At 45.8% G+C, this 27,910-nt stretch overlaps 1 protein-coding gene across 2 annotated transcripts in view; it reads right to left on the bottom strand.

Annotated features, from left to right (window-relative positions):
- LOC112228936 (pecanex-like protein 3) overlaps positions 1–23,624 on the bottom strand; it is a 28,471-nt gene extending 4,847 nt beyond the window's left edge. The window contains exons 1-33 of one of the 2 annotated variants that reach the window (XM_024394742.2): positions 23,354–23,624; positions 21,784–22,038; positions 21,028–21,236; positions 20,727–20,832; positions 20,503–20,542; positions 20,272–20,367; positions 18,378–20,117; positions 17,966–18,095; positions 16,184–16,353; positions 15,889–15,946; positions 15,652–15,802; positions 12,466–12,623; positions 12,062–12,215; positions 11,847–11,879; positions 11,555–11,726; positions 11,336–11,446; positions 11,026–11,227; positions 7,954–8,059; positions 6,983–7,075; positions 6,714–6,864; positions 6,458–6,602; positions 6,117–6,294; positions 4,682–4,790; positions 4,279–4,408; positions 3,813–3,871; positions 3,503–3,718; positions 3,099–3,352; positions 2,761–2,991; positions 2,510–2,616; positions 2,237–2,384; positions 1,122–1,627; positions 766–941; positions 184–593 (exon numbers count right to left, since the gene is read on the bottom strand). In XM_024394742.2, the coding sequence (XP_024250510.1) occupies positions 184–593; positions 766–941; positions 1,122–1,627; positions 2,237–2,384; positions 2,510–2,616; positions 2,761–2,991; positions 3,099–3,352; positions 3,503–3,718; positions 3,813–3,871; positions 4,279–4,408; positions 4,682–4,790; positions 6,117–6,294; positions 6,458–6,602; positions 6,714–6,864; positions 6,983–7,075; positions 7,954–8,059; positions 11,026–11,227; positions 11,336–11,446; positions 11,555–11,726; positions 11,847–11,879; positions 12,062–12,215; positions 12,466–12,623; positions 15,652–15,802; positions 15,889–15,946; positions 16,184–16,353; positions 17,966–18,095; positions 18,378–20,117; positions 20,272–20,367; positions 20,503–20,542; positions 20,727–20,832; positions 21,028–21,236; positions 21,784–21,936 (6,702 nt within the window). In that variant the 5' untranslated portion in view covers positions 21,937–22,038; positions 23,354–23,624. Of the gene's footprint in view, positions 1–183; positions 594–765; positions 942–1,121; positions 1,628–2,236; positions 2,385–2,509; positions 2,617–2,760; positions 2,992–3,098; positions 3,353–3,502; positions 3,719–3,812; positions 3,872–4,278; positions 4,409–4,681; positions 4,791–6,116; positions 6,295–6,457; positions 6,603–6,713; positions 6,865–6,982; positions 7,076–7,953; positions 8,060–11,025; positions 11,228–11,335; positions 11,447–11,554; positions 11,727–11,846; positions 11,880–12,061; positions 12,216–12,465; positions 12,624–15,651; positions 15,803–15,888; positions 15,947–16,183; positions 16,354–17,965; positions 18,096–18,377; positions 20,118–20,271; positions 20,368–20,502; positions 20,543–20,726; positions 20,833–21,027; positions 21,237–21,783 lie in introns of both variants that reach the window. The other variant, XM_024394741.2, reaches the window with a different exon arrangement.
- Between the last annotated feature and the right edge of the window lie 4,286 nt (positions 23,625–27,910).

The raw sequence follows: 27,910 nt of genomic DNA on the forward strand, positions 1-27,910 counted from the left end.
TTAACACACATATGGTGTCTATATATATATATATATATATATATATATATATATATGGAAAAATACACATTTGAACATTTCAACCCATCGATGAGCTTTTTAGCCGGGAACGGCCCTAGTTCATAAAGACAGTCACGCTATGCTCTAGCTCCCACACACACACTACGTTGTTACTATCCTCACCTGTGTCCGTATGCATGGAGACCCTCCGCTGTCGCTCTCAGCGGAGGCTGGCCCATTGAAGCCCTTCCTGCCAGACAGGCTCCACTTCCCGTAGAGGCCCTCATAGTGCAGCCCGCTGCCCTGCCCCAGGCCATGTCCTGTCCGTCCGGACCCTCTGTGCACCCCCTCCTGGAAGCTGCCTGGGCAGAAGCGCTCTGGGCCGGGCAGGGAAGGCATGGCCACAGAGCTACTGAAGGACAGCTGGGAGCTGGACAGGTGCTGGCCCAGGAGGCCCTGGATGGACGAGGTCCGATGGAGGGAGGTGACCAGCCCAGCGTCCATCCTGCCCTCTGACTGGCTGAGCAGGGCCAAGGGGAGGGGCTGAGGGTGGTGGGGCCAGGTGGGGGTGGGGCCCACAGGGTTGTCAGTTCCTACGGTGACAACGAGAGGCATTTCATACACATTACAGAACGCAATCATTACACAAACTGTTCCATGGCTGCGTTATCAGCATACTGACAGTATTGACATTGTTATAATAGCTAGCAGCAGTTAAACAGTGGACATCCGAGGCTGTAGTGAGTGGCGGGGTCCTGGGCTCACCCATGGGGGGGTGGATGGAGGTGAAGTGGGGCTGGGGCAGGGGCAGGCTGGAGGCCGGGGTGCTCTGGGTGGTGTGAGCCGCTGGGTTGTTGGAGATGGAGGTGGAGCCGCCGCCGCAGTCCGAGTCCTCGATGTTCCCTCCACTGTTGCAGCCAGCCCCACAACCCTTCTGTAACCTGCAGGGGGGAGACAGAGTTAAAGTCCAACCGTCTTATCGCACACGGTCAGTGGGCGTGTGCGAGAGAACATCCGTGTATGGCATGTGCGTGATAGTATGAGAACTTCGCAGGGATACCTGCATGTGTGTGTGTATCAGCCCTACCATGGCTACTGCAGGCTGTGTAATGTAAGTGTACCTGTCCCAGCTGCTGATGAGCCAGGTGTAGATGTTATGGGGGCTAACAGGCCCCCCCCAGACGGAGCGGAGCTGGGTGTGCCCCCCTGCGTAGGAGGTGGTGAGGGGCGACACGTAGATGGGGTAGCCGATGGGCTGGTCACATGACGAGTTGATCATGTTCCTCAGGGCCTGCTTGGCATTCTGTATGCTGCCGCGCTCCGGGTTCCGGTTCCGCAGGAACACCAGCTCCTGCTGCTGGCCTGCCCACAGCCCGCGCACACACTCCCTGTTCACCTTGATGACCCTGAAGCTGAGGAACCGCTTGTTGAGCATGATGATCTTGTACTCGTCGCTGCCGTCGTCCATGACGTGGCGCAGGGCCAGCAGTGACGGCATGTTGGCCAGGATGGCGCTGCGCCACACCGGGTCGCCCTCGTGGCTGATCAGCATCTTCTCCTCGTTGGCAGTGATGGCGTCGTACAGAACCACCGGGTCCTCGTACTCGTCTGGGGACGTGAAGTGGTCCTGTTGGGGACGGGGGACGGGGGGACGGGGGGGTCGGAGAGGATACTTTTTTAGTGTGAGCGATGTCATCATTAAGCTTCTTAGTCTCAGCTCTGGTCACCACAGTGTTTCTAAAAGCTTGTAAATTCGCTCTGGCAATCTACTCCGAGTTCAGAGCACTCTGGTTTGAGTGTGCCCGAGCTCAGAAAGGTTGCGAAATTTACAAAATAACCTGGTGTCAGTAAACATTGCCTAAAAAACCCCAGAATACAATTGTTGCCAGTAACAAAGTCGCAGTCATTAACCCCTTGGGATAACAAAAACAGCCTAACCAGCTCTGCTAGGGTGAGTAAAAGGGTCAGAGTGAGGTGTTCTCTCATTTGTGTCTGGAAGTAGCTAGCAAGCAAGCTAGCCAACTTTAGCCATTTACCCCGAGTGCTTGACTGCTGTCGTGAGAGGGAAACGCTCTGAATTTACAAACGGACAACGCTTTTAAATTCTACGAACAGCCCAGAGCGCACGCTTGACACTCCAGAGTGAATTTACGAACGCACCCTTTAGCGTGGGCGATGACATTACATTGACCACCATACTGTCTGTAATGAGTCACGCCCATATGATAGGTCTTACCTGGTGCAGTTTGAGGGACATGCGCACCCCGGGGGCCACTACCCTGTTCAACAGGTCCATGTCAGCAAACACCCACTCGTCCCTGGGAGAGGTGATGCGGAAGTCCCCCTTGAAGAGGGCGTGGAGGCCGTACAGGAAAGGCTCCAAGCTGACAGGCGGGGTACAAATGTACGGATAGTCACCGTCGGTTATACGCCATCACATTAGAGGCATATCACACGCTCCCTGCAGTTAGCGAACAGACAGACCAGACCGTCCGGCCCTGGGACTTACCTGGCTGACATGCTGTGGGAGGCTGTGCCCAGAGCCCGTCTCCCCAGGATGCAGAGGCCAAAACACAGGGTGATCAGCGGAGAATCCCTCTCGCTGTCCTCCACTGGCTATAACACAAAGCATTTCATTAAGCTAGTCGGCTGATAACACTAACGACATTGCTATGGAAAGTTCTGGTTTAAAAAAATATATATATTTTTTTTAACGTGAATTGACAGCTACACAACAGTAACATGAGAAGGAACACTAACCGTTGGGCGTCTGCTGTTGCAGTACTGGATCCAGTCCAGGTAGACCATACAGAAGGCAGTGGGGGTGACGCCAGAGGCCCTGTGGTCGTAGTCCTCGTCTATGTTCAGGTTGAAGGTTGGGTCACTGTCCACGTAGGCCGGGCCCAGGCAGGGTCGTAGCGCCTCCTGGACCGTCTCATTGGCCAGCCACTCCTCCAGTTTAGGAGAGCGACTCACGTAGAAGATGATGCTCTACGGGAGAGGAAACACTGGTTACAGACCGGGCCATCAACTGTTCAAATGACATGTTATTGTATCTCATTTTACAGTTCACTGTGTGTTCAGGATGGATCACAAACCTTGACGTAGTAGGTGATGAGGATCTTGCGCAGGTCGAACACCTGCAGCATGGAGGCGGCATTGTTGTCGCTGATGCTGTAGCCCTCAAGGACGTACTTGGTGGCGGCCACCTCCCAGGCCAGCCAGCGCTGGCCGAACGCCGCATTGAAGGAGAGCATGTGGGGCAGGTGGCCTGGCTCACAGCAGCAGCAGCCCTCGTCCTCCTCCACCCCTTCGGTGATGGCCTCCACCTCCCGCTGCTGGCAGTAGGTACCTGGGGGAGAGACACCAGGAGAGGGGGATGAGGGAAAATGGCGGAGATAGTATTTTGAACTTGTCCGCCTCACCATTAAAACATACTACCACATTGAACTCGGTTCCATAAAAGCTCATTCTAGCCCAAACCCTCTCCCCTCCTCCTCACCCCTGAACTCCAGCCCCCTCAGCTGGAAGGTGACCAGGCCGTTGCCGATCTCGATGACGTGCACCAGGGCGTTGAGGTAGTCGGAGGCCAGAATGAAGCAGTCTCCTGTGGTGTAGTTTCCCCAGCGTCCCAACAGCAGGTCCCCACACAGGCTGTGCTGCAGAGAGCGCGTCAGGTGCTCATAGAAGATGGAGTTCAGGTTGTTGTCGTCAGCACCTGGAAGAGAGGAGACCACAGGCATGAGAGCAGAGTCGTTTTAAAGAATGATGACTCGCATTAGATGAGGGGAAGGAAGACTGCGGCAGCTGACCTGGGTTGCGGTCCAGCTGGGTGGCCAGTCGCGTGTTGGAGTGATCCACCCTCTTGGTGCTGGAAAGACAGATATTACGTTAACCAGACGACACCAGAGGCTCAAGAAACCGCTGTAAAAGTGTGGTGACTTGTGTAAAATGGTAACGCAGTCTGCTAGCTTTCACGGCATCGAGCAATAATCTCCTTAATCCGGTTTTAACATTGACCTCTGAACGGCAACAAGCAACTGCTAGAGGCATGGGGTGTAAATCATTAGTCCAAAACATTTTTCAATGGAAACAGTTTACTCTATGCAGAAAACGTTTTGCCCACGAAAACAAGAGTTGCTATTGGACGCATTTAGGTAGGTCCATCCCGGTTTCATTCCCGTTTGTTTCTGTTTGGTTCCTAGTGATCACACCCACCTGGTCTGAACAATGCCCATCTCTACATCTCTCGGGCTCCTGGAAAGTAAAATAACTCACTTGTAGTCTCTCTCCCAGAACTTGACGGGCCTGGTGTAGGAGGTGACGAACACAGCACTGCCCAGGACAGGGTTAAGAGGGGTGGAGAAGAGAGCAGAGAACACGGCCTGGACAAACAGCATGGCTGAGTCTGAGAGTTAGGTTAAGGAGCTCTAACAGACAACACTAACACACAAGGACATCCAATGCGCACAGCATTTAGTGTTGTTTAAACACTTTTTCTCACAGGCAAATGAGAAACATTGTAAATGAGGACTTGTTCTCAACTTGCCTACCTGGTTAAATAAAGGTGAAATAAAAAAATAAAATAAAAAACAGGGAGTGCAGAAAGAACTTTGTTTAACAAGGATGGAGTCTAAACCAACAGTTTTCTGCTGATCACAGAGCCAGTGTACAGGGATACGGGGCACAGCGAAGGGCTGGGCGAAGGCGTGGAAGGCAGAGCCCCAGGTGATCTGCCAGGGAGCAATGTAGGTGAGGACAAAACGCAGCTTGTAGAGCAGGTCCCAGAGCTGTAATGAGAAACCATCCATTCTAATATGAGCGATCAAACACCCGAGTCATTTCTCAATGTAACGTTCTTGCGTAGCCAGAAATTACTTAAAAAAGGGAAATTTCATATGCATCAATCTCCAGCACCACCCTAACATCAACATACCGTATATGAAAATGGCACGTTTCTATGTTTTGCATTAAAAAAAAGAGTAGAAGATACGTTTTTCAAATGACATCGGTGTGCATCATGTGATTTTAACCAAGTGTTAGTAGGCATTGCCTGTTCATTGGTTGATGTCATCACTGGAAACACTATTCTTCCTCTATCTGTTTACACAAAAAAAAAAACATAGAAACACTCCATTTTAACATACAGTGTGTGTCGATAGTGGGGTGGTGCTGATGATTATGACGTGGGAAAATGATGACATTTGCCTTTAAGGGTCAGAGTATACAACTACGCTGAACAAAAATATCAGTTGATATTTTATATGACATGAAAGTGTTTGTCCCAAGTGTTTGTTTCATGAGCTGAAATAAAAAAATGACATTTTCCATATGCACGAAAAGCTTATTTCTCTCAAATGTTGTGCACAAATGTTTGTTTTATATCCATGTTATTAAGCATTTCTCATTTGCCAAGAAAATCCATCCACCTGACAGGTGTGGCATATCAAGAAGCTGATTAAACAGCATGATAATTACACAGGTGCGCCTTGTGCTGGGGACAATAAAAGGCCACTTTAAAATGTGTAGTTTTGTCACAATGCCACAGATGCTTCAAGTTTTCAGGGAGCGTACAATTGACACGCTGACTGCAGGAATGTCCACCAGAGCTGTTGCCAGAGAATTTTAGGTACATTTCTCTACCATAAGCTACCTCCGTTGTTTTAGAAAATATGGCAGTACGCCCAACCGGCCTCACAACCGCAGACCACGTGTAACCACGTCTGCCCAGGACCTCCACAACCGGCTTCTTCACCTGTGGGATCATCAGAGGGGGGGGGGGTGCTGAGGAGTATTTGTGTGTGTTATAAAGCCCTTTTGTGGGGAAAAACTGATTCTGATTGGGTGGGCCTGGCAGCCAAGTGTGTGGGCCTATGCCCTACCAGGCCCACCCATAGCTGCAACCCTGCCCAGTGATGTGAAATCCATAGATTAGGGCCAAATTTATTTATTTTAATTGACTGATTTCCTTATATGGACTAACTCAGTAAAACATTTTTAAATGTCACATGTTGCATTTATATTTTTGTTCAGCATACATACAGCTAAGTATGTATAGGTACCTTCATTTGGTTGAATTTATGCAAAACCAAGTCCCAGGGAGGAGTATTCTGTACCTTGCTGAAAAGGATGGACATGAAGAAGTAGTCGAGCAGGAAGGTCTCTGAGAAGTGTGGGTAGTCAAAGAGGAAGAAGAGGGCGGTGAAGGACAGCGTGACGTACTGCAGAGACGGGGCGCAGAAAGACGAGCGCAGCAGCTTCATCCCTGCCAGAGAGATGAAGAGAGCACGGCCACTGGAGGAGGGGGGAGAGAGAGGAGGGGGACATCAAAACACATTAATTTGGCAAATACAAAGCGTAGTCTCAATAAACTTAAACTCTGACTGGACGGATAGATGGGATGAGGGAGAGGAATGTGTGGTGAGGTTGGTAAAAGGGGATGGCTTGAGCTGCTTACTAGATGTCAAGCTCCTTGGGTTTCAGGCTGACGCGCTGCGCCTCTGTAGTGAGGGAGTTGAGCACTACAGCCGGATAGATAACGTACTTCTCCACACACTGCAGCCACGCATACAGCTTCTCGAACCACATCAACTGGGCGGCATCTGGGATGGACAGGGCATGGCAAAACAAATCAAGGACAAACCTCCTGCCTCGACACAATTCTTCAGGGTGTGTGAACGTGTGCGTTTAGGGGGCGGCGGCTTGCTACTTACCGCGGACCTCGAACTGGCTGTACTCTCGAGAACGGAGCACGGGGTGGGCCAGGCAGAACCAGGGCAGCTGCTTGCGGAGCTGAGGCAGCAGGTAGTGTGTGAGGAAGCCCACCACCCCAGCCACCATGTACAGGATGTAACTTAGAGCAGGCTGGAGGGGAGGGAGACAAGGTTTCACTGGGGAGTGTCATAGAAAACCAGAAGGGTTTCTCTCTAGATATTGAAACGTCATATCGTCCATCTACAGTCGACCAGGTGAGTTGACTGACCTGCAGAGCGATGAACACGGTGCTGGCACTGATGGCAAATGTGATGACAGCCATGAGGGGACACATGACCAGGTCCGAGTGAAAAATCTCTCTCTGTAAAAAACCCAGACAGAGAGAGATGACGAGGGTTTTAAAACCTCAGACCACCAACCGCATTCAAACATTTATGTTATATACACTGAGCGGACAAAACATTAGGAACATCTTCCTAATATTGAGTTGCAACCCTTTGCCCTCTCGGAACAGCCTCAATTCGTCGGCGCATTGGACTATACAAGGTGTCGAAAGCCTTCCACAGGGATGTTTCCCACAGTTGTGTCAAGTTGACTGGATGTCCTTTGGGTGGTGGACCATTCTTGATACACACGGAAAACTGTGGTATGAAAAACCCTGCAGCGTTGCAGTTCTTGACACACTCGCATCTACTACCATACCCCGTTCAAAGGCACTTAAATATTTTGTCTTGCCCATTCACCCTCAATGGCACACATACACAATCCATGTCTCAATTGTCTCAAGGCTTAAAAATCCTTCTTTAACCTGTCAGCTCCCCTTCATCTACACTGATTGAAGTGGATTTAACAAGTGCCATCAATAAGTGATAATAGCGTTCATCTGGTCAGTCTGTGTCACTCACATAATCCCTGGGTTGAGTTCCAAATAGCACCCTATTCCCTACATAGTGTAACCTCTTGTGTATAGCCTCGCTATTGTTATTTTACTGCTGCCCTTTAATTATTTATTACTTTTATTTCTTATTTTTCTTTATGTATTTTTTCTTAAAACTGCATTGTTGGTTAAGGGCTTGTCAGTAAGCATTTCACTGCAAGGTGTTGTATTCGGGCGCATGTGACAAATACAATTTGATTTGATAGGGCTCTGGTTAAAAAGTAGTGCACTATGGGCCTTGGTCAAAAGTAGTGCACTATACAGTGAATGACGTGCCATTTGGGACGCATCCTTGATCTTACCACAGAGTCGCGTAGTTTCCCGGGCAGGGGGTCTTTGATCTCCAGAGGAGGCTCCTCCGGGGTCCGGCTCTCCAGCTCGGGAAAGAACTTAGAACGGACCAGAGACCTAGAGAGAAAACCACATACAGTGTAATGTATGATATGAGTGACAGGGTAGAGTTGATCTTAGGACAGTAGCTAGGATCAGGGAATATTAGTGAGTTTCAAGGTACCAGTAGGTGTGTGTGTGTGTGTGTGTGTGTGTGTGTGTGTGTGTGTGTGTGTGTGTGTGTGTGTGTGTGTGTGTGTGTGTGTGTGTGTGTGTGTGTATATATATATATATATATATATATATATATATATATATCATTGTCATCTAGATCATTGTCGGAACTAGAAGCACAAGCATTTCGATACACTCGCATTAACATCTGCTAACCATGTGTATGTGACAAATAAAATGTGATCTTATTCATCACAGAGATACTAATGAGCTGTCCATTGACCAGACAGAGAGCAGTAAAAAGTAGTGTTGTCACGATAACAGAATGTTGACTTCGATACCGATGACAGGTTTAGTATCACGATGATAAAACGATACCACACCAAGAAAAAAAAAAAAACGAAAGAAAGAAAGCGGGGATGCACTGTGAGATGGTCAGTTCTGGTTACTTTTTTGAAAAGGAGATTCAACTCCAAAATTAACACAAATCAAATGAAACAACCAATCCCTGATGCATTCTGTTTATGTCTTGCAATCAACTTGGGTAAAAACATAGGTACAGCAGACCCCCTTGTTGTACGGGACACTTTCTTAAAAATGTGCCTTTGGAGGACATGCAATTCAATACTCATCTTTAAAACAAAAAGTAGTTAGGTCAACATAGTTCATCTTAAAAAAAAAAGGAAATAGAGGAACTAACAGTACAGATAGAATAGCATTGTAAACTTATATGCTGACCGGATGTACGCGTGATTTTGTTCGCCCACACCAGAAGTGATCAGGACACGCAGGTTGAACTATCAAAACAATCTCTGAAACCAATTATATTAATTTGAGGACAGGTCAAAAAGTCTTAAACATTTAATGACAATTTAGCTAGCTAGCTTGCTGTTGCTCGCTAATTTGTCCTGGTATATAAACATTGGGTTGTTATTTTACCTGAAATGCACAAGGTCCTTTACCACAACAATTAATCCACAGATAAAACAGTAAACCAAATTAGTTTCTCGACATATCTCCTCCTTCCGTCAGGCTTCTTTTTCTTCTTTGGACTTTATATGGCGGTTGGCAACCAACTTTACAGCATTACTAAAACCAACCGGAGTGTGGAACTAAGTTCATTTTTCAATTCCCCACGTGGGTATATGCTCCTACCATCCAATGAGGAGATGGGAGAGGCCGGACTTGCAGCGTGTTGAGCGTCACAAATAGAACCAATTTCTATTTTAGCGCTTGGCTACACAGATGCTTGCTTGAGGCGAGCGAGCAGTGTGGGTGCAATGATTGAATAACATGCATGTGTACATTTATTTGCAACGCTCGCACATGCTGTGGTCAGCATGTAAGGGGCCTAGCCCAAATCATGAAAAACAGCCCCAGACCATTATTCGTCCTTCACCAAACACTTCACTTTACAGACGCCACTATGCATTCGGGCAGGTAGCGTTCTCCTGTCATCTGCCAAACCCAGATTCAGCCATCAGACTGCCAGACGGTGAAGCGTGAATCATCACTCCAGAGAATGCGTTTCCACCGCTCCAGAGTCCAATGGTAGAGAGCTTTACACCACTCCAACCGACACTTTGCATTGCGCATGATGATCTTAGGCTTGTGTGCGGCTGCTCGGCCATGGAAACCCATTTCACGAAGCTCTTGACGAACAATTATTATGCTGACATTGCTTCCAGAGGCAGTTTGGAACTCGGTAGTGAGTGTTGCAACCGAGGACAGACGATTTTTACAAACTGCGCATTTCTAGCACTCGGCTGTGCAGTTTTGTGAGCTTGAGTGGTCTCCCATTTCGCGGCTGAGCTGTTGTTGCTCCTACACGTTCCCACTTCACAATAACAGCACAGTTGACCGGGGCAGCTCTAGCGGGGCAGAAATTTGACTCAACAGTCAAGTGGCGACTCCGGGATGCTGGCCTTCTAGGCCGAGTTCCTGTCTTCTGTCTGTTCTTTTGCCCATCTAAATCTTTTATTTTTATTGGCCAGTCTGAGATATGGCTTTTCTTTGCAACTCTGCCTAGAAGGCCAGCATCCCGGAGTCGCCTCTTCCTCTTCACTGTTGACGTTGAAACTAGTGTTTTGCGAGTACTATTTCATGAAGCTGCCAGTTGAGGACTTGTGAGGCGTCTGTTTCTCAAATTAGACACTCTACTGTACTTGTCCTCTTGCTCAGTTGTGCACCGGGCCCTCCCACTCCTCTTTCTATTCTGGTTAGAGCCAGTTTGTGCTGTTCTCTGAAGGGAGTAGTACACAGCGTTGTACGAGATCTTCAGTTTCTTGGCTTTTTCTTGCATGGAGTTTCAGAATAAAGTTATTTGTTTCTGGCCATTTTGAGCCTGTAATCAAACCCCCAAATGCTCCAGATACTCAACTTGTCTAAAGAAGGACAGTTTTATTGCTTATTTAATCAGGACAACAGTTTTCAGCTGTGCTAATATAATTGCAAAAGGGTTTTCTAATGATCACTGAGTCTTTTAAAATGATAAACTTGGATTAGCTGACACAACGTGCCATTAGAACACAGGAGTGATGGTTGCCGATAATGGGCCTCTGTACGCCTATGTAGATATTCCATTAAAAAGCAGCCGTTTCCAGCTACAATAGTCATTTACAACATTAACAATGTCTGCACTGTATTTCTGATCAATTTGATGTTATTTTAAAAATGGACAAAACATGTGCTTTTCTTTTCAAAAACAATGACATTTCTAAGTGACCCCAAACTTTTGAACGGCAGTGTACTTATTTTAAAAACAATATATATGAATACATAATTCTAATACCGGACCGTATGTTGTAGTTGCGAAAAAGTACAGTGGTTTCGGGAGGCCATGCAACACTAAAGAGTAGAGGTATACTGACCACAGGATGACAGGGTCACTGCTTTGGCGGCTCAGGTGGTAGGAGAGGGCCAGGAGCAGACCACAGAACACTGAAAACAGCACTGGCACATGGGGATGTTCCCAGGGCGCATTGATAGCCCCGAGGCAGAATCCATAGAGCAACGAGGCCACCAACACACTGCGTAACAGGCTGTAAAGCGACGACAGGGGGCTGGTGGTGGCTGTGGAGAGAAACCACACACACAGGGTCAACAAGCATCACTCAACAAAAAAACAGAGAATTTACTTTGTGAATTACAGTGTCATCTCACTGTTTGGACCTGTCTTACCTGTTCCCCCAAAAATGTGCATGTCGACCTGCTCCAGCAGACACATGAGGAAGGTATTGACCTGAGGTAGAAGCCCAAAAAGGAAAATGACGGGGAAACACAAGGCAAACACTGTGGGGGAAGAAAGAGACAGAGGGAGAAAGGCCTTGAGTTGGTTGGTCGCAACACGATACAAAAGACATAAAAGCACACAGCTAGAAGTTGCCAACACTGACTGACCTATGAGCACGTCCCTGGCACAGAGCAGGAAGTGAGCGGAGAAGAAGGTGACGCCGTAGAGTGAGAAGGGCTGCAGGTGGCCTGAGCGCCCCATCAAGTCTAACACCCAGATGAGAGCACAGCACAGGCAGAAGTAGACGGGCCGACTGTACACGATGACCCAGTTATGGCCCTGACGGGTTAGACCAGACAGTCATCAGGGTGTGCCATCAAAAACAAGAATCAACAATAGATAGGTTACCAACTTGATAATGACCAAGACAGATGGTTGTGAATGACATCATCCACTTACATGCATTGGGGAGGCTGCATCTGGTTGAACACTCTGAGGAAGGAGAGAGTCATTTCAAGCGTGAACATTAGTTTACTTCAAGTTAACACTGGTCTATTGCGGTTCCACAAACGTGTCGGCAGCTGATTTTTTTTTACTGTATAACTGTTTTAATAAAAAGGGAATATAGGAATTGAATAGAACTTTATTGAATCCTTATGACTTGTGTCACGTACCTTCAGTAGTGAGTACTGACAGCTGGCGATGACCAGGCAGAACTGGAAGACCCAGATGTCCCTGAAGAAGCCCTCCAGGAGCAGCAGGAACCCCAGGAAGGCCACCATGCTGGCCAGCACCACCGCAAACACATTCTCTCCTACACCACGGTTCCTACAGGACAAACACAATGGAGGATAGGAGGTAATTTACTATCCAGGGTTGCAAAATTCCAGTAACGTTACAAAAATGCCCAGGTTTCCCAGAAAATGCTATATTTTTGGGAAAAGCAGTAACCCTAACACTGTCACTCCACAGTATAGAAAATAACCTCTTAAGGAAACCTTGGCTTCCTCCTCAGTACAGATGACAAACATTGGATCATATTACCACTGCGATAAACTAGCTCGCTGCTGTGTCTCACCTGTCCAGTAGCGCCAGCAGGGCCAGGCGGTCGTAGCGTACCCTCAGCCACTTCCCTGGCAGCACCCAGAAACGGTAGTACTGTTTGGGCTTGGCCTTCTCCTCGATCATCAGCGTGTTCTCATGGGACTCATGCAGGGACTCATGGTCCAGGTCAAACTGGAGACAGAGAGGGGGATTCAAGTCAAACATCATGCGTATTAAAAAAATGAATAAATAAAGCCACATTTACAGGAATATGCAAGAAAATGTCCAGGGGTTAATTTGTCTGAAACACATGACTTGATTTGATTGATTAGGATCCCCATTAGCCGGCGCCAGTAGCAACAGCAAGTCTTACTGGGGTCGTACATAACGGAAAAAAACACTAGACAAAATACTTTACAATTTACATACATTTAAAAACATTAACATGTAGTGTGTGTGTGCATCGATCAGATACACATACATGTCAGTACAAACACAACAAGTAGGTCGCACAGGGGAGAAGCGTTGTGCCGTGAGGTGTCGCTTTATTTTTTTTAAAACCAGGTTTGCTGTTCACATGCACTATATAACTCCAGTTCTCTGCTGCCTGTGACTGGAACGAATTGCAAAAATCGCTGAAGTTGGAGACTTTTATCTCCCTCACCAATTTCAAACATCTGCTATCTGAGCAGCTAACCGATCGCTGCAGCTGTTACATAGTCTATCGGTAAATAGCCCACCCATTTTTACCTACCTCATCCCCATACTGTTTTTATTTATTTACTGTTCTGCTCTTTTGCACACCAATATCTCTACCTGTACATGACCATCTGATCATTTATCACTCCAGTGTTAATCTGCAAAATTGTAATTATTCGCCTACCTCCTCATGCCTTTTGCACACAATGTATATAGACTCCCCCTTTTTTTTCTCTACTGTGTTATTGACTTGTTAATTGTTTACTCCATGTGTAACTCTGTGTGGTCTGTTCACACTGCTATGCTTTATCTTGGCCAGGTCGCAGTTGCAAATGAGAACTTGTTCTCAACTTGCCTACCTGGTTAAATAAAGGTGAAATTAAAAAAATTAAAAATAAATAAGATGGCAGGGAGTTCTATGCACTCATGGCTCTGTATAATACGCTGTGTTTCCTTAAATTTGTTCTGGACCTGGGGACTGTGAAATGTTGGTGTAAGTGTGTGTGTGTGTGTGTGTGTGTGTCAGTGCTGTGTAGAAGTTGACTCGACAAACTATTTGGAATTTCCAACCCATTGTTTCTTATAAAAACAAGAAGTGACGCAGTCAATCTTTCCTCAACTCTTAGCCAAGAGAGACTGGCATGCATAGTATTTATATCAGCCCTCTGATCACAATGAAGAGCAAGACGTCCCGCTCTGTTCTGGGCCAGCCGCAGCTTAACTAGAACTTTCTTTGCAGCACTTGACCACATGACTGGACAATAATCAAGCTAAGATAAAACTAGAGCCTGCAGGACTTGCTTTGTGGAGTGTGGTGTCAAAAAAGCAGAGCATCTCTTTATTACGGACAGGCCTCTCCCCATCTTTACAACCATTGAATCTATGTTTTAACCACGACAGTTTACAATCTAAGGTAACACCAAGTAATTTTGTCTCAACTTGTTCGACAGCCACACCATTCATGACCAGATTAAGCTGAGGTCTAGAACTTAGGGAAAGATTTGTACCAAATACAATGCTCTTAGTTTTAGAGATGTTCAGGACCAGTTTACGACTAGCCACCCATTCCAAAACAGACTTTGTTAAGGGTTTCAGTGACTTCATTAGCTGTGGTTGCTGATGCGCGTATGGTTGAATCATCAGCATACATGGACACACATGCTTTGTTTAATGCCAGATGCAGGACATTGGTTTCCATTGGCTTCCATTAAAGAAAGCCCTTCTATTAGATAGATTGCTCTGAATCCACGATATGTCAGAGGTTGAAAAGCCATAACCTGTTGTTGACAATGGATGTGTTATGGTCAATAAAATCAAAGGCTGCACTGAAATCTAAGAGTACAGCTCCCACAATCTAATTATCAATTTCTTTCAGCCAATCATCAGTCATTTGTGTCAGTGGAGTACATGTTGAGTGCCCTTCTCTATAAGCATGATGAAAGTCTGTTGTTATTTTGTTTTTACAGAGAAGTAGCATTGTATTTGGTCAAACACAATTTTTCCCAAAGGTTTACTAAGAGCTGGCAGCAAGCTGATTGGTCTGCTGTTAGAACCAGTAAAGGCAGCTTTACCACTCTTGGGTAGCGGAATGACTTTGGCTTCCCTCCAGGCCTGAGGACAAAGACTTTCCTCTAGGCTCAGATTAAAGATATGACAGGCAGGAGTGGGTATAGAGTCAGCTACCATCCTCAGTAGCTTTCCATCTAAGTTGTCAATGCCAGGAGGTTTGTCATTATTGATCGATAATCATTTTCCCACCTCTCCCACACTAACTTTACAAAATTAAAACTTGAAATGCTTCTTTCATTATTATTTTATTTTATATATACATGAGTATGATGGCTCACTGTTCGTTGTTGGCATTTCCTGCCTAAGTTTGCCCACTTTACCAATGACGTAACAATTAAAATAACTGGCAACATCAAATGGTTGTGTGATGAATCAGCCATCTGATTCGATGAAAGATGGAGTTAAATTTGTCTTACTGCCCATAATTTCATTTAAAGAACTCCAAAGTTGTTTTCCATCATTGATCTTGGCTTCATAATACAGTTTAATCTTCTTTTTGTTGAGTTAAGTCACATTTGTCAATTTACAGTAAGTCAGCCACTCAGATGTGCGGACAGACTTATTAGCCACTCCTGTTGCCCCATCTCTTTCAGCCATACAGTTTTTCAATTCCTCATCATTCCATGGAGCCTTAACAGTTCTAACAGTCAGTTTCTTAACAGGTGCATGTTTATCAATAATTGGAAGAAGCAATGTCATAAATTCATCAACTGTGGTGTCTGGATGCTCCTCATTAATCACATCAGACCAACAAATATTTTTAACATCATCCACATAAGAGTCACAGCAAAATCTTTTGTATGATCTCTTATATACTATTTTAGGCCCAGCTGTTGGAACTTTGGCTTTCCTGGACATAGCCACTATATTGTGATCACTGTATCCAATGGGTACGGACACAGCTTCAGAACAAAGCTGTTGAAATAGGAATTCGAATGGCGTTTCCCCTCACCTCTGGCATCTCTGACATCTCCAGGGGTACCCTGCGTACCTGCATGCCCTGCAGAACCACGGGCCTGGGCTGGAGCATGGTGAGCACCGGGGCCCCCTCCTGGACATCAGTGGAAGTGAAGCTGGAGGATTGGGACTGTCGTTCCCGCTCCCTGAGAGGAGAAGAGGGAAAGGGGTCAGACATATCAAAATCAGTTTCGGGCAAAGAGCCTAAAGCGCATCAGAGAGAGACACGTACGCCACTGGGTCCTCATAACCGCCTCCAGCAGGTCCAAACGTGTACGATCTCTTCACACCTGGAAAAACACCAGCACAGCAACAACAATGAATGGAGACTACAACTACATTGTAAACTAGGACAGAACCATTTGCATTGCAAATTTAAATACATGAATGTCTCAGTAAAGCCTATGAACAATGGGGCTTATTTCTTGCTCTCTTCAGGATAGGTTCATTTAAGAGAGGGCACCCCGCCCCCCCTCCAAGGTTCTAAAGCGAGCCTCAGCCTAGCATCACCACACACACACACTCACCACCCTCGTCATAAAAGTAGTGCACAGCCCCCTCTGTGGTGTCGTCAAAGGTAGAGGCCTCGTGGACCCCCCCACGGGGCAGCAGTAGTGAGGTGGCGAACTGTAAGGCAGAGGGCAGGGTCCGGGTCCGCGAGTGTGAGGAGGTACGGGCACGCTGGAGGTCCTGGAGACTACAGGAAGACAGGAGCTGGGCTTTACAGAGCATGTACATACAGAGGTGACTGGCATAAGAGATGCAGTCGAAGTCGGAAGTTTACATTCACTTAGATTGGCGTCATTAAAACTAGTTTTTCAATCACCCCACAAATGTCTTGTTAACAAACTATAGTTCTGGCAAGTTGGTTAAGACATCTACTTTGCGCATGACAAGTAATTTTTCAAACAATTGTTTACAGACAGAAAATTCACTGTATCACAATTCCAATGGGTCAGAAGTTTACATACACTAAATTGATGAAAATTATGTCATGGCTTGAGAAGCTTCTGATAGGCAAATTGACATCATTTGAGTCAATTGGAGGTGTACACGTGGATGTATTTCAAGGCCTACCTTCAAACGCAGTGCCTCTATGCTTGACATCTTGGGAAAATCAAACAAAATCAGCCAACACTTCAGAAAAAAAATTGTAGACCTCCACAAGTCTGGTTAGTAGTACGCAAGTATAAACACCATGGGACCACGTAGCCGTCATACCGCTCAGGAAGGAGACGCGTTCTGTCTCCTATGGATGAATGTGCTTTGGTGCAAAAAGTGCAAATCAATCCCAGAACAGCAAAGGACCTATATCCACAGTAAAACGAGTCCTATATCGACGTAACCTGAAAGGCCGCTCAGCAAGGAAGTAGCCACTGCTCCAAAACCACCCTAAAAAAGCCAGACTACAGTAAACAACTGCACATGGGGACAAAGACAGTACTTTTTGGAGAAATGTCCTCTGGTTTGATGAAACAAAAATAGAACTGTTTGGCCATAATGACCATCGTTATGTTTGGAGGAAAAAAGGGGATGCTTACAAGCCGAAGAACACCATCCCAACCGTGAAGCACAGTGGTGGCAGCATCATGTTGTGGGGGTGCTTTGCTGCAGGAGGGACTGGTGCACTTCACAAAATTGATGGCATCATGAGGCAGGAAAATTATGTGGACATATTGAAGCAACATCTCAAGACATCAGTCAGGAAGTTAAAGCTTGGTCACAAATGGGTCTTCCAAATAGACAATGACCCCAGGCATATACTTCCAAAGTTGTGGCAAAATGGCTTAAGGACAACAAAGTCATGGTATTGGAGTGGCCATCACAAAGCCCTGACCTCAATCCTATAGAAAATATGTGGACAGAACTGAAAAAGCATGTGCGAGCAAGGAGGCCTACAAACCTGACTCAGTTACACCAGCTCTGTAAGGAGGAATGGGGTAAAAGTTCACCCAGCTTATTGCGGGAGGCTTGTGGAAGGCTACATGAAATGTTTGACCCAAGTTAAAAAACTGAAAGGCAATACTACCAAATACTAATTGAGTGTATGTAAACTTCTGACCCACTGGGAATGTGATGAAAGAAATAAAAGCTGAAATAAATAATTCTCTCTACTATTATTCTAACATTTTACATTCTTAAAATAAAGTGGTGATCCTAACTGACCTAAGACAGGGAATTTTTACTAGGATTACATGTCAGGAATTGTGAAAAACTGAGTTTAAATGTAGTTGGCTAAGGTGTATGTAAACTTCCGACTTCAACTGTATAGCAAGCACACTGGTGTGGAAGTGTTTGACTGGACCAACCTGGGTGGGGAGCCCATGGTAGAGGGAGGTGGTGTGGGGTTGCTCCCCGCATTGTGTCGCCTGCGGATGGCCTGGGTCCTCTTCACACTGCTCATCGAGTCCCGCTTGCCCCCCTCCTCTGGGGCCAGAGCTGGGGCAGCAGATATTCACATTAGTACAAGGACGTTCATTTCAGATTGAATTCTAGAAATACCTGACCCTGATTAATGGAGTAAATATAGCAAACAATCCAAATTTCAATGAAACAGTTACACATTTCAGAGCTTTCCAACTTGAATTTAAAAGTAAGCTTTGCTGATCTAGAATCAGTTTTGCCTTTTTTATTATAATGAAATGGACAGGGGCGATCTGATCCTAGATCAGCACACGTTATGAATAAAGGCCCAAAGTTAGAGAGAATAGTATGTCTCACCTCCCCCCACAGCTCCCTCCTCCACCAGTTCCCCGGCCCTCCAGCCCGTCTGGTTGCCAGCCCAGGAGCCTCCCAGAGAGTCCAGGCGATGGTGGTGAGTTCCAGGGAAGCCGTCTGTGTGGCTGGTCCGGGCCTCCAGGTCTGACTTGGAGACGGTGAGGGGTCGTGGTGCGGGGGTGGAGGAGGTCAGCATGGTGGAGGGCAGGGCCACAGTGTTGGTGTGGCCCCCACCGGCCCCGTCCATACTGAGCACCCTGGCGTGAGTTTTAGCACTAGCCGTGCTAGCTGACCTCTGAGCCCTTTGGGAGTGGGATGGGCCAGCTGTCTCAGACAACTCTCCTTCCCTGGGGTTGGGCAGCTGGGTGGATGAGGGGGGCGGGTTCGTAATGCCAGCGTTAGCGAGGTCAGGGGAGTAGCAGGAGGTAGAGGAGCTCGAGTCGTCATCGTCGTCGTCGTCAGAGCTGTAGCGTCTCTGGGAGCCCAGACTTGAGCCGGCGCTCATGTCACTGCCGTCGTCCTCGTCACTGGAGTCCTCAAACAGGCTCTCGCTGTAGGCCTTAGCCCCCAGCCGGCTGCGCACTGGGATGTAGTCTCTGTGCTGCCCGTGGTGCCGCCTGTAGGAGCCGCAGTCAAAGCTGCTGCTTCCCGCTCCACCTCGCTTACGAGGGGCTTTCCTGCGGCCAGGCCGGTGGCCCACACTACTGCCACCGGTCCGCAGCAGCTTCAAGTCTTTGGGGCGCACCACCTGCTGGGCCTGCAGAGAGGACTGCTCAGAGTTCAGGAATGGGGTGGAGGAGATGGGCAACGCAGGCTCGGAACACACTAGACCCAGGGCCAGCCCTGACGGCACCGAGCTGGCCTGCCTCGGAGGGGGGAGGGGGGGAACCCTCCTGTCCAGATCACAGGACTCGGAGTGCCCACTACTGGAGGGAGAGGAGTCCTGGAGGGAAGGGGGCTGTACAATATCTGAGTGGACAGGTGGCAAATCTTCCCCTTCCACTAGTGTCCTATCAAGCTCCTGACCCAGAGAGCACTCTTTGGCGGGGGAGCGCAGCAGTTCACTGTCCGACAGGTCGTCAGTATCACTTCCCCCCTGCAGCACTGGCTCCTCTGCTGGCTCTAGGGTACTGATGCCCAGGGCAGAGGTCGGTGTCCCTGCGTCTATGTTCCGTGGCAGGCTGAGTGAAGGGCTCTCCAGCTGGGTGGAGTCAGTCTTCTCACTGCGGTAGCTGCTGACGGTGCTGAGGGTCTCGCGGTCCGTGGCCGCCCCACCCCCACTGAAGCAGCTGTCTGTGGAGACAGCAGCCAAGGCCACCCCACTGCGGCTGCCTGGGTGCTCTGTTCCTGGGGCGAAGGCCACGGGGTCAAGGCCCAGCCCCAACAGGTTCTCACTCAGCTCCTCACTCAGACTGCTCTTTATGAGAGGGCTGATGGGAGTGTCCCCCAGGCTCCCCGACTCAGCAGAGGGGCCCAGGGGGGAGTATGCTCCCATCACAATCACATCCTCGTCAGGACTCTGCTGGGACAGCTGCTCCAGCATCCCCTCAATCTCTTCCAACTGGCCCTTCTCTCCTCCGTCTTCCTGACTGGAAGGGGAGGGGGGGATGGAGATGCACTCCCCAGGTTGTAAGCTACCAAATCCACCTGACATCCCTGCTCCCACTCCCCTTAGACCAGGGAACTCTCCTCCTAGAGCAGCAGCCAAGCAGGACTGAACCATGTTGGCAACGTTGGCAACATCTGAAAGAAGTGAAAATCCAAACTAAGTACACACGACAAAGCAAAGATCAACATAGCTAACGTGTTTTGCGTTGGATTAAAAATAAACGTTATATCACCATTTGCACATGGACAAAAGATTCTAGGTCTATTTCCAGTGTAACGCTATGCTTACGGATCGGGTCCTGGGAGCTGTGGCGGAGGATCTCTCGGTGTGCTGACGTGACAATCAAGTTGTTGCTGCCTTGCTCTCGCATCAGATCCTTGATATCTGAGAAGAGAAGAAGCAGTCCCTAAATTACACTGTTGCCCATGTTGGGTAAAAAAAAAACACAGCAACTCTTAGTCAGATCTACTTTACCAACCACAACACTGCGGTTAGAGTGGAGTTAGATTAATGCTATACCCTTGGAGCCTCCACTGTCATCAAGCTGAGGCAAAAACTCCTAAGGGGAAACAAAAACATTTGTTGGATTAAGAATGAATATCACAGGAATATAGATCATTTGTATGGGATTAAACAACCCAATCATTTCATGTTCCTGTGCAATGTGCGTGAAGTGTGCAGTTTGTTTCATGGAACTATGTTAAAAGAGTATGTATGCGGTGTAAATGCAAGGCAGTCCTCACCGACACCTGGTTGAGTCCAAACAGAGAGTGCTGGGAGCTGCAGCGAACTGGAGGTGTTGAGTTGACCTTCCTGAACACAGTCATCTCCACACCAACATTGCTGTCCCTGAGAGGGGAACATAGCAACATGAGAAAACATAACACTAAAATCTGCCCACAATCATGTGAAATAACAGCCCTCAAGGCATCAACACAAATGAGCCTCTTCACTCAGATGTACATAGAATGACATCTTGTTTTGACATGATTTAACAAAAAAAAAGGATTCCATTAGGATTTGGAAATCTCCACCAGTACGTACCCATGCTGATTCCCATCGTGGCCTCCGGACCCATCATCCCCCTCTTCTAGCCGTGGGGCGTCGGTTATGAGCGAGGCCTGCCTCTTCTCCACTATCTCCCCCAGGTCGAACATGGCATGGAGGCGAAAGTTCACTGCCTTTATGACAGTGAAGAAGGCTGCCACCACAGCACAGTACACACCTGCCACAACCAGGCTGGGGGGAAGAGACTGGACAGAAGGACAAGAGAGGGGAGAAGAAAGATTGAGTCCAGAGCTGGGAATAAAAGTAGGCTAGCCCATGATGAGGGTAGTGAAACAACACCTTGTTCTCAATACCAGTAAAAGAACAAATGGTTCACCTAGATAGGCAGGCACATGGACAAATTGGGCATCACATTACAGACAAGGAAGACCACTCTTCAAAGATGACGGACATGACAGCTTGAGAGGACATAACATGTCTGGTTTACAGGTAACAAGCTTCACTAGAGCAAATATTAACACATTTGACCACAAAAGCTTAAACATGAAAGTAAGAGAAGGAATGCTGTTTTGAATTGGGAGGGGAAAATGGTAGTCTGTTCCACTTTATTACCAACATCATCCTTTTCTCCTGTCTTATGATAAAAACTAGTTTGACCTGAATAGTGGCGGATACTGCACTAATAAATGTGTATGTAAAAAGTGCCTGACAAACATGACACCCAGTCAAAATGAATTTTCCCACCCTTTTTATCTTCCAAAACCATAAATTGTCCCCTCCATGAATACTCACCATGTAAAGCAGGAAAGGGAAGGCCAGGAGAAAGATCCAGAGGTACAGGTGGAAGCAGTTGGAGAACGTGCTCTGATGGGGGTCCACATACCAGCCTCCTGTGAGCGAAGCCCACACCCCCTGCCGCAGTATCTGAAGAGCTTGGGAACCCATTGTCCCCCTCAGAGCAGCCAACCCAGGGTTCCAAGGTTTCCTCTAAGGCTGGAGCTCCAGACGGTCCAGTTGTAGCCACCCGTTCACGTATCTACAATGGCACTTCCATTGAGGATGAAAAGTTAATGAGTCAGTTGAAGACAGTCAGCTTCACTTTCTGGTGTATATAGTCCTTAGTGTATCTCAAGGGAGGCTGTGCATGTTCTTGCTCCAGACTGGGCTGCTTTGCTGTGCAGTTCTTGCAAAAAAGTAATCCTTGCTTTATCTGGAGAATTACTTTTTGGCACACTGGTGGTGACCCACTGACTAAATAACATTCATCTGGAAGAAAAATCACAACTGCTTTGGTTGGTTTCTTCACACATTTCCAGCATTTTGAGTCACACGTCAATAAATTAAGAGTAGGTCCTGATAACATCCTTCAGAGGAAGACGCTGTGCACCCTCTAATGTCACAGGCAATCATAATAATATCCTACTCAGAGATGGAGCCGTAACTAGGTTGGACTCATTTCTTTAGATATGTACTTCGGAGTCCTCAACCTCACGAGACCGGAAGCTTTATGAATCCTGAGAAATTATCAGAATAACCATCTGCAATGATACTCCATAGATATATATGTATACTACTACCCAAAAGTATCTGAATCAGCCAATGCAGAAAGCTAGCTAGCTACCCATTAGCCATTCGGGAGCTTAGTTCATAACCCAACTAACTAGGAATTCTATTTTTCATGACCCCTTGGTAGCAATAACGTTAGTGTCAAGGCCAACACTACTCCCACTAGCCTGTTACCTACTCACTGATAGACACAATATCACGTATTTTACTGTTATCTAAGTTAGCTGGCTAGGTAATGCTAGCTAGCAGCTGCCTACATGTTATTTTAGCTATCAACACTTTCCTCCAGACGTTATTTGCCAACCAATGCACTCCACCAACAAACATAGCAAGCTACCTAGCTGATTTGTCAACTGAAAACACTTAACATTAGATACATGCTAACGTTAGCTATAACCAAATAGTTAGCAGTTAGCTATATGCCAACCATTGTGCTTCCAAAACAAGACATCAACATGTCATTTCGAGATAATACTTATAAACAAATGCATTATGTGTCGAATTAAACAGAATGGCCAACATAGAGATTTGGCAGCAAATATATCATGGACGCTCGATTAGCATGCTAGTTAGGCCACATCAAAATAAAACAGCCCACGCTAAATTAGCTATCAGAATTGAGACGGAGTGTTTGGCTAGATAGAAAACTTGGTAACCTCTCGTGATAACTATATAGTATTCAACTGTTTATCGACGACTCCCTTAGGTAAATCAACGCTGCTCAGCTGTGCCTCTTCTCTTCCGTGTAAAGCAGTAACGTCGTTAGCTAGCTAAAGAATCTCGGATTTTTCCTTACCACTGCGGGTTGTTAGCTAGTACATTTGGCTAGTTACCACAGTTGGCTATCATTGTTTTCAGGTGATGGTGGCATTTCTTCTTTGGAAAGACACTGTGGATATCTACTTTTTGTTTCAGAAAAACTGTCAGTTTGTACAGATTTGCGTCATTGCCCTTATCATGTGTTCGCTAGCTGGATAGCTAGCGTTAAAAAGCTCCTATTCGTTAGCTCGCTAGCTGCTACAATCATATTCACACGGGAAGCAAAAACCCACACAGGAAGAGAATGACATTCCACAGTGTCATTTTGGTCGTGTTGCATTAGTCATTCTTCTAATATGTAGCTAGCTATAGTTCCACAACAACTTTTACAATTGGTGAACAGAAAGCAAAGCCTCAAAATTAAATTTTAAAAAAGACAGCAAAGAAACTGATTGCTATGACAATCAGTACCGCATGATAATTCAAGATTGTTTGCCAGATGCTGATAACATGATCATGTCGCTCTGCATCTTTATTAACGCGCTTCTAAACAGTTTCCACACATTTCTTTTTACAGTTTTTGTTAATATACCGTTTTTTCCCCTTGAATATTTGTATAGGTCTAGGAGTTCTGGAACTTTAGGGGGGAAATGTTATTGTAATTTTATTCTCACATTACTGGGCACATGAGGAAATTAATTCTGATGTGAAACAATACAAGTCAGTCTTTCTAGCCCTAGGTCTGGAATTTCTGAGACTACTGTTCTTTGACCATAAGTTTAGCTTTGTTCGATTTCAGTGCAGCCTTAGATGTTATTGATCATAATTTGTTATTGAAAAAACAAGCTTATTATGACTTTCCATCACATGGTTGGAGAAGTACTTATCCAATAGAATCCAGAGAGTGTTCCTCAATGGAAGCTTCTCCAACATCAGACATGTACAGTGCGGTATCCCTCAGGGCAGTTGCCTTGGGCCGTTACACTTCCCTGTTTTTACAAATGATTTGCCATCTGTCTTACAAAAAGCTAAAATGACTATGTATGCTAATGATTGCACACTCTACACAACAGCACTTACAGCCAGTGACCTCACTGAGACTCTTGGTAAGGAGTTTACAGTCAGTGTCAGAATAGGTCATTAACAATAAACTGGTCTGAAATACATCTAAAACCAAAAGCTTTGAATTTGGTTCAAAGCATTCTCTTAGACCTTAACCTCAACTGGAGTTGTGCATAAAAGGTGTGCCCATTGACCAAGATGAAGAAGCTGAATCCTAAGAGTAACACTGGATGGTCAGTTATCATGGTCAAGTCATATTGACAAAGTCGTTGTGAAGATAGGGCGAGGTATGTATGTTATAAAAATATGTTTTGCGCTTTTGACACAAAGATCAACTGTACTAGTTGTTCAGGCTCTGATCTCGTCCCATCTTGATTACTGTCCGGTAATATGGTCAGGTGCAGCAAAGAAATACCTAGCAAAGCTGCAGGTGGCTCAAAACAAAGCAGCACGCCTTTCCCTTAACTGCACACAAAGAACGAACATCAACAACATGCAAAAAAGCAAGTTTAGCCTAAAAAACAGATGTAAAAAAAAACATATTGTATCACAGCGCCTCTCCTCTTCTAAAGATCTGTTTTAACTGTGCTGTATAAGAATATGAATATGTACAGTGCCTTCAGAAATAATTCATACCACTTGACTTATTCCACAAAAAGTGTGTTACAGCCTGAATTCAAACGTACACCCCTGAGTCAATACTTTGTAGAAGCACCTTTGGCATTGACTAAAGCTGTGAGTCTAAATGGGTAAGTCTCTATGAACTTTCCACACCTGTATTGTGAAACATTTCCCCATTATTCCTTTCACAATTCATTAAGCTCTGTCAAGTTGGTTGATGATCATTTGCAAGCGTTGCCATAGATTTTCAAGCAGTTTTAAGTCAAAATTATAACTAGGCCACTCAGGAACATTCAATGTCATCTTGGTAAGCAACTCTAGTGAATATTTGGACTTGTGGATTAGGTTATTGTATGTAGTTCTGTCTTTGAGCTGTTCTTGTCTATTTATGTTCTGTGTTATGTCATTCTGTATTATGTTTAATGTTTTGTGTGGACCCCCAGGAAGCGCAGCTACTGCTTTTGCAACAGCTAATGGGGATCCTAATAAAATACCAAATACTTGTTGAAAGGTGAATTTTTCTCCCAGTTTCTGTTGGAAATCAGTGCCTGTGCTTAGCTCTATTCTGTTTCCTTATATAAAAAAACAAGTCCCTTGTCTTTGCCAATGACAAGCATGCCCATAACATGATGCAGCCACCACTATGCTTGAAAATATGAAGAGTTAAACTCTGTGATGTGTTGTATTGGATTTGCCCCAAACATAGTGCTTTGTATTCAGGACAAAAACTGTATTTGCCACATTTTTAGCAGTTTTACTTTAGTGTCTCATTTCAAACAGGATGCATGTTTTGGAATATTTTTTATTTGCAATCTCCATAGACAAACATTGGCAGTAGAATGGCCTTACTGAAGAGCTCAGTGACTTTCAATGTGACACCGTCATAGGATGCCACCTTTTCAACAACCCAGTTTGTTAAAATCCTGCCCTGCTAGAGCTGCCCAGGTTAACTGTAAGTGCTGTTATTGTGAAGTGGAAACGTCTAGGAGCAACGACGGCTGACAATGCCATTCTAGACAATTCTGTGCTTCCTACTTTGTGCCAATAGTTTGGGGAAGGCCCTTTCCTGATTCAGCATGACAATGCCCCTGTGCACAAAGCAAGGTTCCATACAGAAATGGTTTGTCGAGATTGGTGTAGATGACTTCAGCCCCATCGAACACCTTCGGGATGAATTGAAAAGCGGACTGCGAGCCAGGCCTAATCGCCCCAAATCAGTGCCTGACCTCACTAATGCTCTTGTGGCTGAATGGAAGCAAGTGTCCTCAGCAGGTTAGTATTGTGGAGTAACTATAATGTTGTTGATCCATCCTCAGTTTTCACAGCCATTAAACTGAAACTTTCTTAAAGTCACCATTGTCGTCATGGTGAAATCCCTAAGTGGATAACTTCCTCTCCTGCAACTGAGTTAGGAAGGATGCCCGTATCTTTGTAGTGACTGGGTGTATTGATACACCATCCAAAGTGTAATTAATAATATCACCATGCTCAAAGGGATATTCAATGTATACTTTTTTACACATCTACCAATAGGGGCCCTTCTTTGCAAGGCATTGGAAAACCTCCCTGGCCTTTGTGGTTGAACCATTTAAAAAAAAAAATGTACTGCCCGAATGAGGGACCTTACAGATAATTGTATGTGTGGGTACAGAGATGAGGTAGTCATTCAGCGTAGCCTAGTGGTTAGAGTGTTGGACTAGTAACCGGAAGGTTGCAAGTTCAAACTCCTGAGCTGACAAAGTACAAATCTGTCGTTCTGCCCCTGAACAGGCAGTTAACCCACTGTTCCTAGGGCGTCATTGAAAATAAGAATATGTTCTTAATTGACTTGCCTAGTAAAATAAAATTATTGCACACAGAGTGAGTCCACACAACTCATAATGTGCCTTGTTAAGTACAGTTTTACTGCTGAACTTATGTAGGCTTGCCATAACAAAGGAGCTAAATATTTACTGACTCAAGACATTTCAGCTTTTCATTTTTAATTAATTTGTAAAATGTCTAAAAACATAATTCCACTTTGACATTATGGGGTATTGTTTGTAGGCCAGTGACACAAAATGTGGAATAAGTCAAGGGATGTATATACAGTATGAATAGTGTGTAAATAGTTTTTTTGTTGTCTCTTGGTGTCTTTCCAATATATAACTCTTATTTTTTAAAATTTAATGTCATAACTTGTGTTGTTCTTGACTATAACTGTTCTGCACTTTGTTATGTATTTGTATGTTTTACGTGGACCCCAGGAAGAGTAGCTGCAGCATGTGCAGTAGCTAATGGGTATCCTAATAAACTAAACTTTGAAATAGGTCTACTAGGCTAAGAAGGTGGTATAATGAACCCTGTGCTTGAATATCATGTGCAATGTTGGTTGGTTTATGCCATTATTGACAGTAAAGTTATCTGGTTGTTCTCCGAAATGTAGTCTGTAGTGTCTGCACAGTTGCAGCAAAAAAAAGAGGTATCAATGGTTATATTTGATCATAACTGATTAGGCAGAGATAGATCATGGGATAACTGGGGTTGTCTTTACTGAGAAGTCTCAATTCAAGGAGTAGACAAACGATTGGAGGAGACTGGCAAATGTGCGATCTCGTGAGAAACGAGTCAGAGACAATGAACCTATAGCTTTGGACTGTAGATGGCACTGTTCCCATTCCAATATGCCACTGGCTGTGATGTGTCTCTAGCTTTATACAGTATCCAGACATGAAGCAGGCTCAACTGGTCCTGGTGTACAATGAGTATTTAGTGCTGATTGATTTTGTTCATTAGAATTACATCCTGACAAGCAGGTGAAATGGATCCACTCCCAAACATATCAGTTCTGAAGCATTCAGACACGGCAGTAGGCAACCCACTTCCATCCCTATAGGCCTAACCCCAGCCCTTAGTCCATTCAGTGGAAGAG

The sequence above is a fragment of the Oncorhynchus tshawytscha genome, linkage group LG30 (assembly GCF_018296145.1).
Source record: "Oncorhynchus tshawytscha isolate Ot180627B linkage group LG30, Otsh_v2.0, whole genome shotgun sequence".
NCBI lineage: Eukaryota > Metazoa > Chordata > Actinopteri > Salmoniformes > Salmonidae > Oncorhynchus > Oncorhynchus tshawytscha.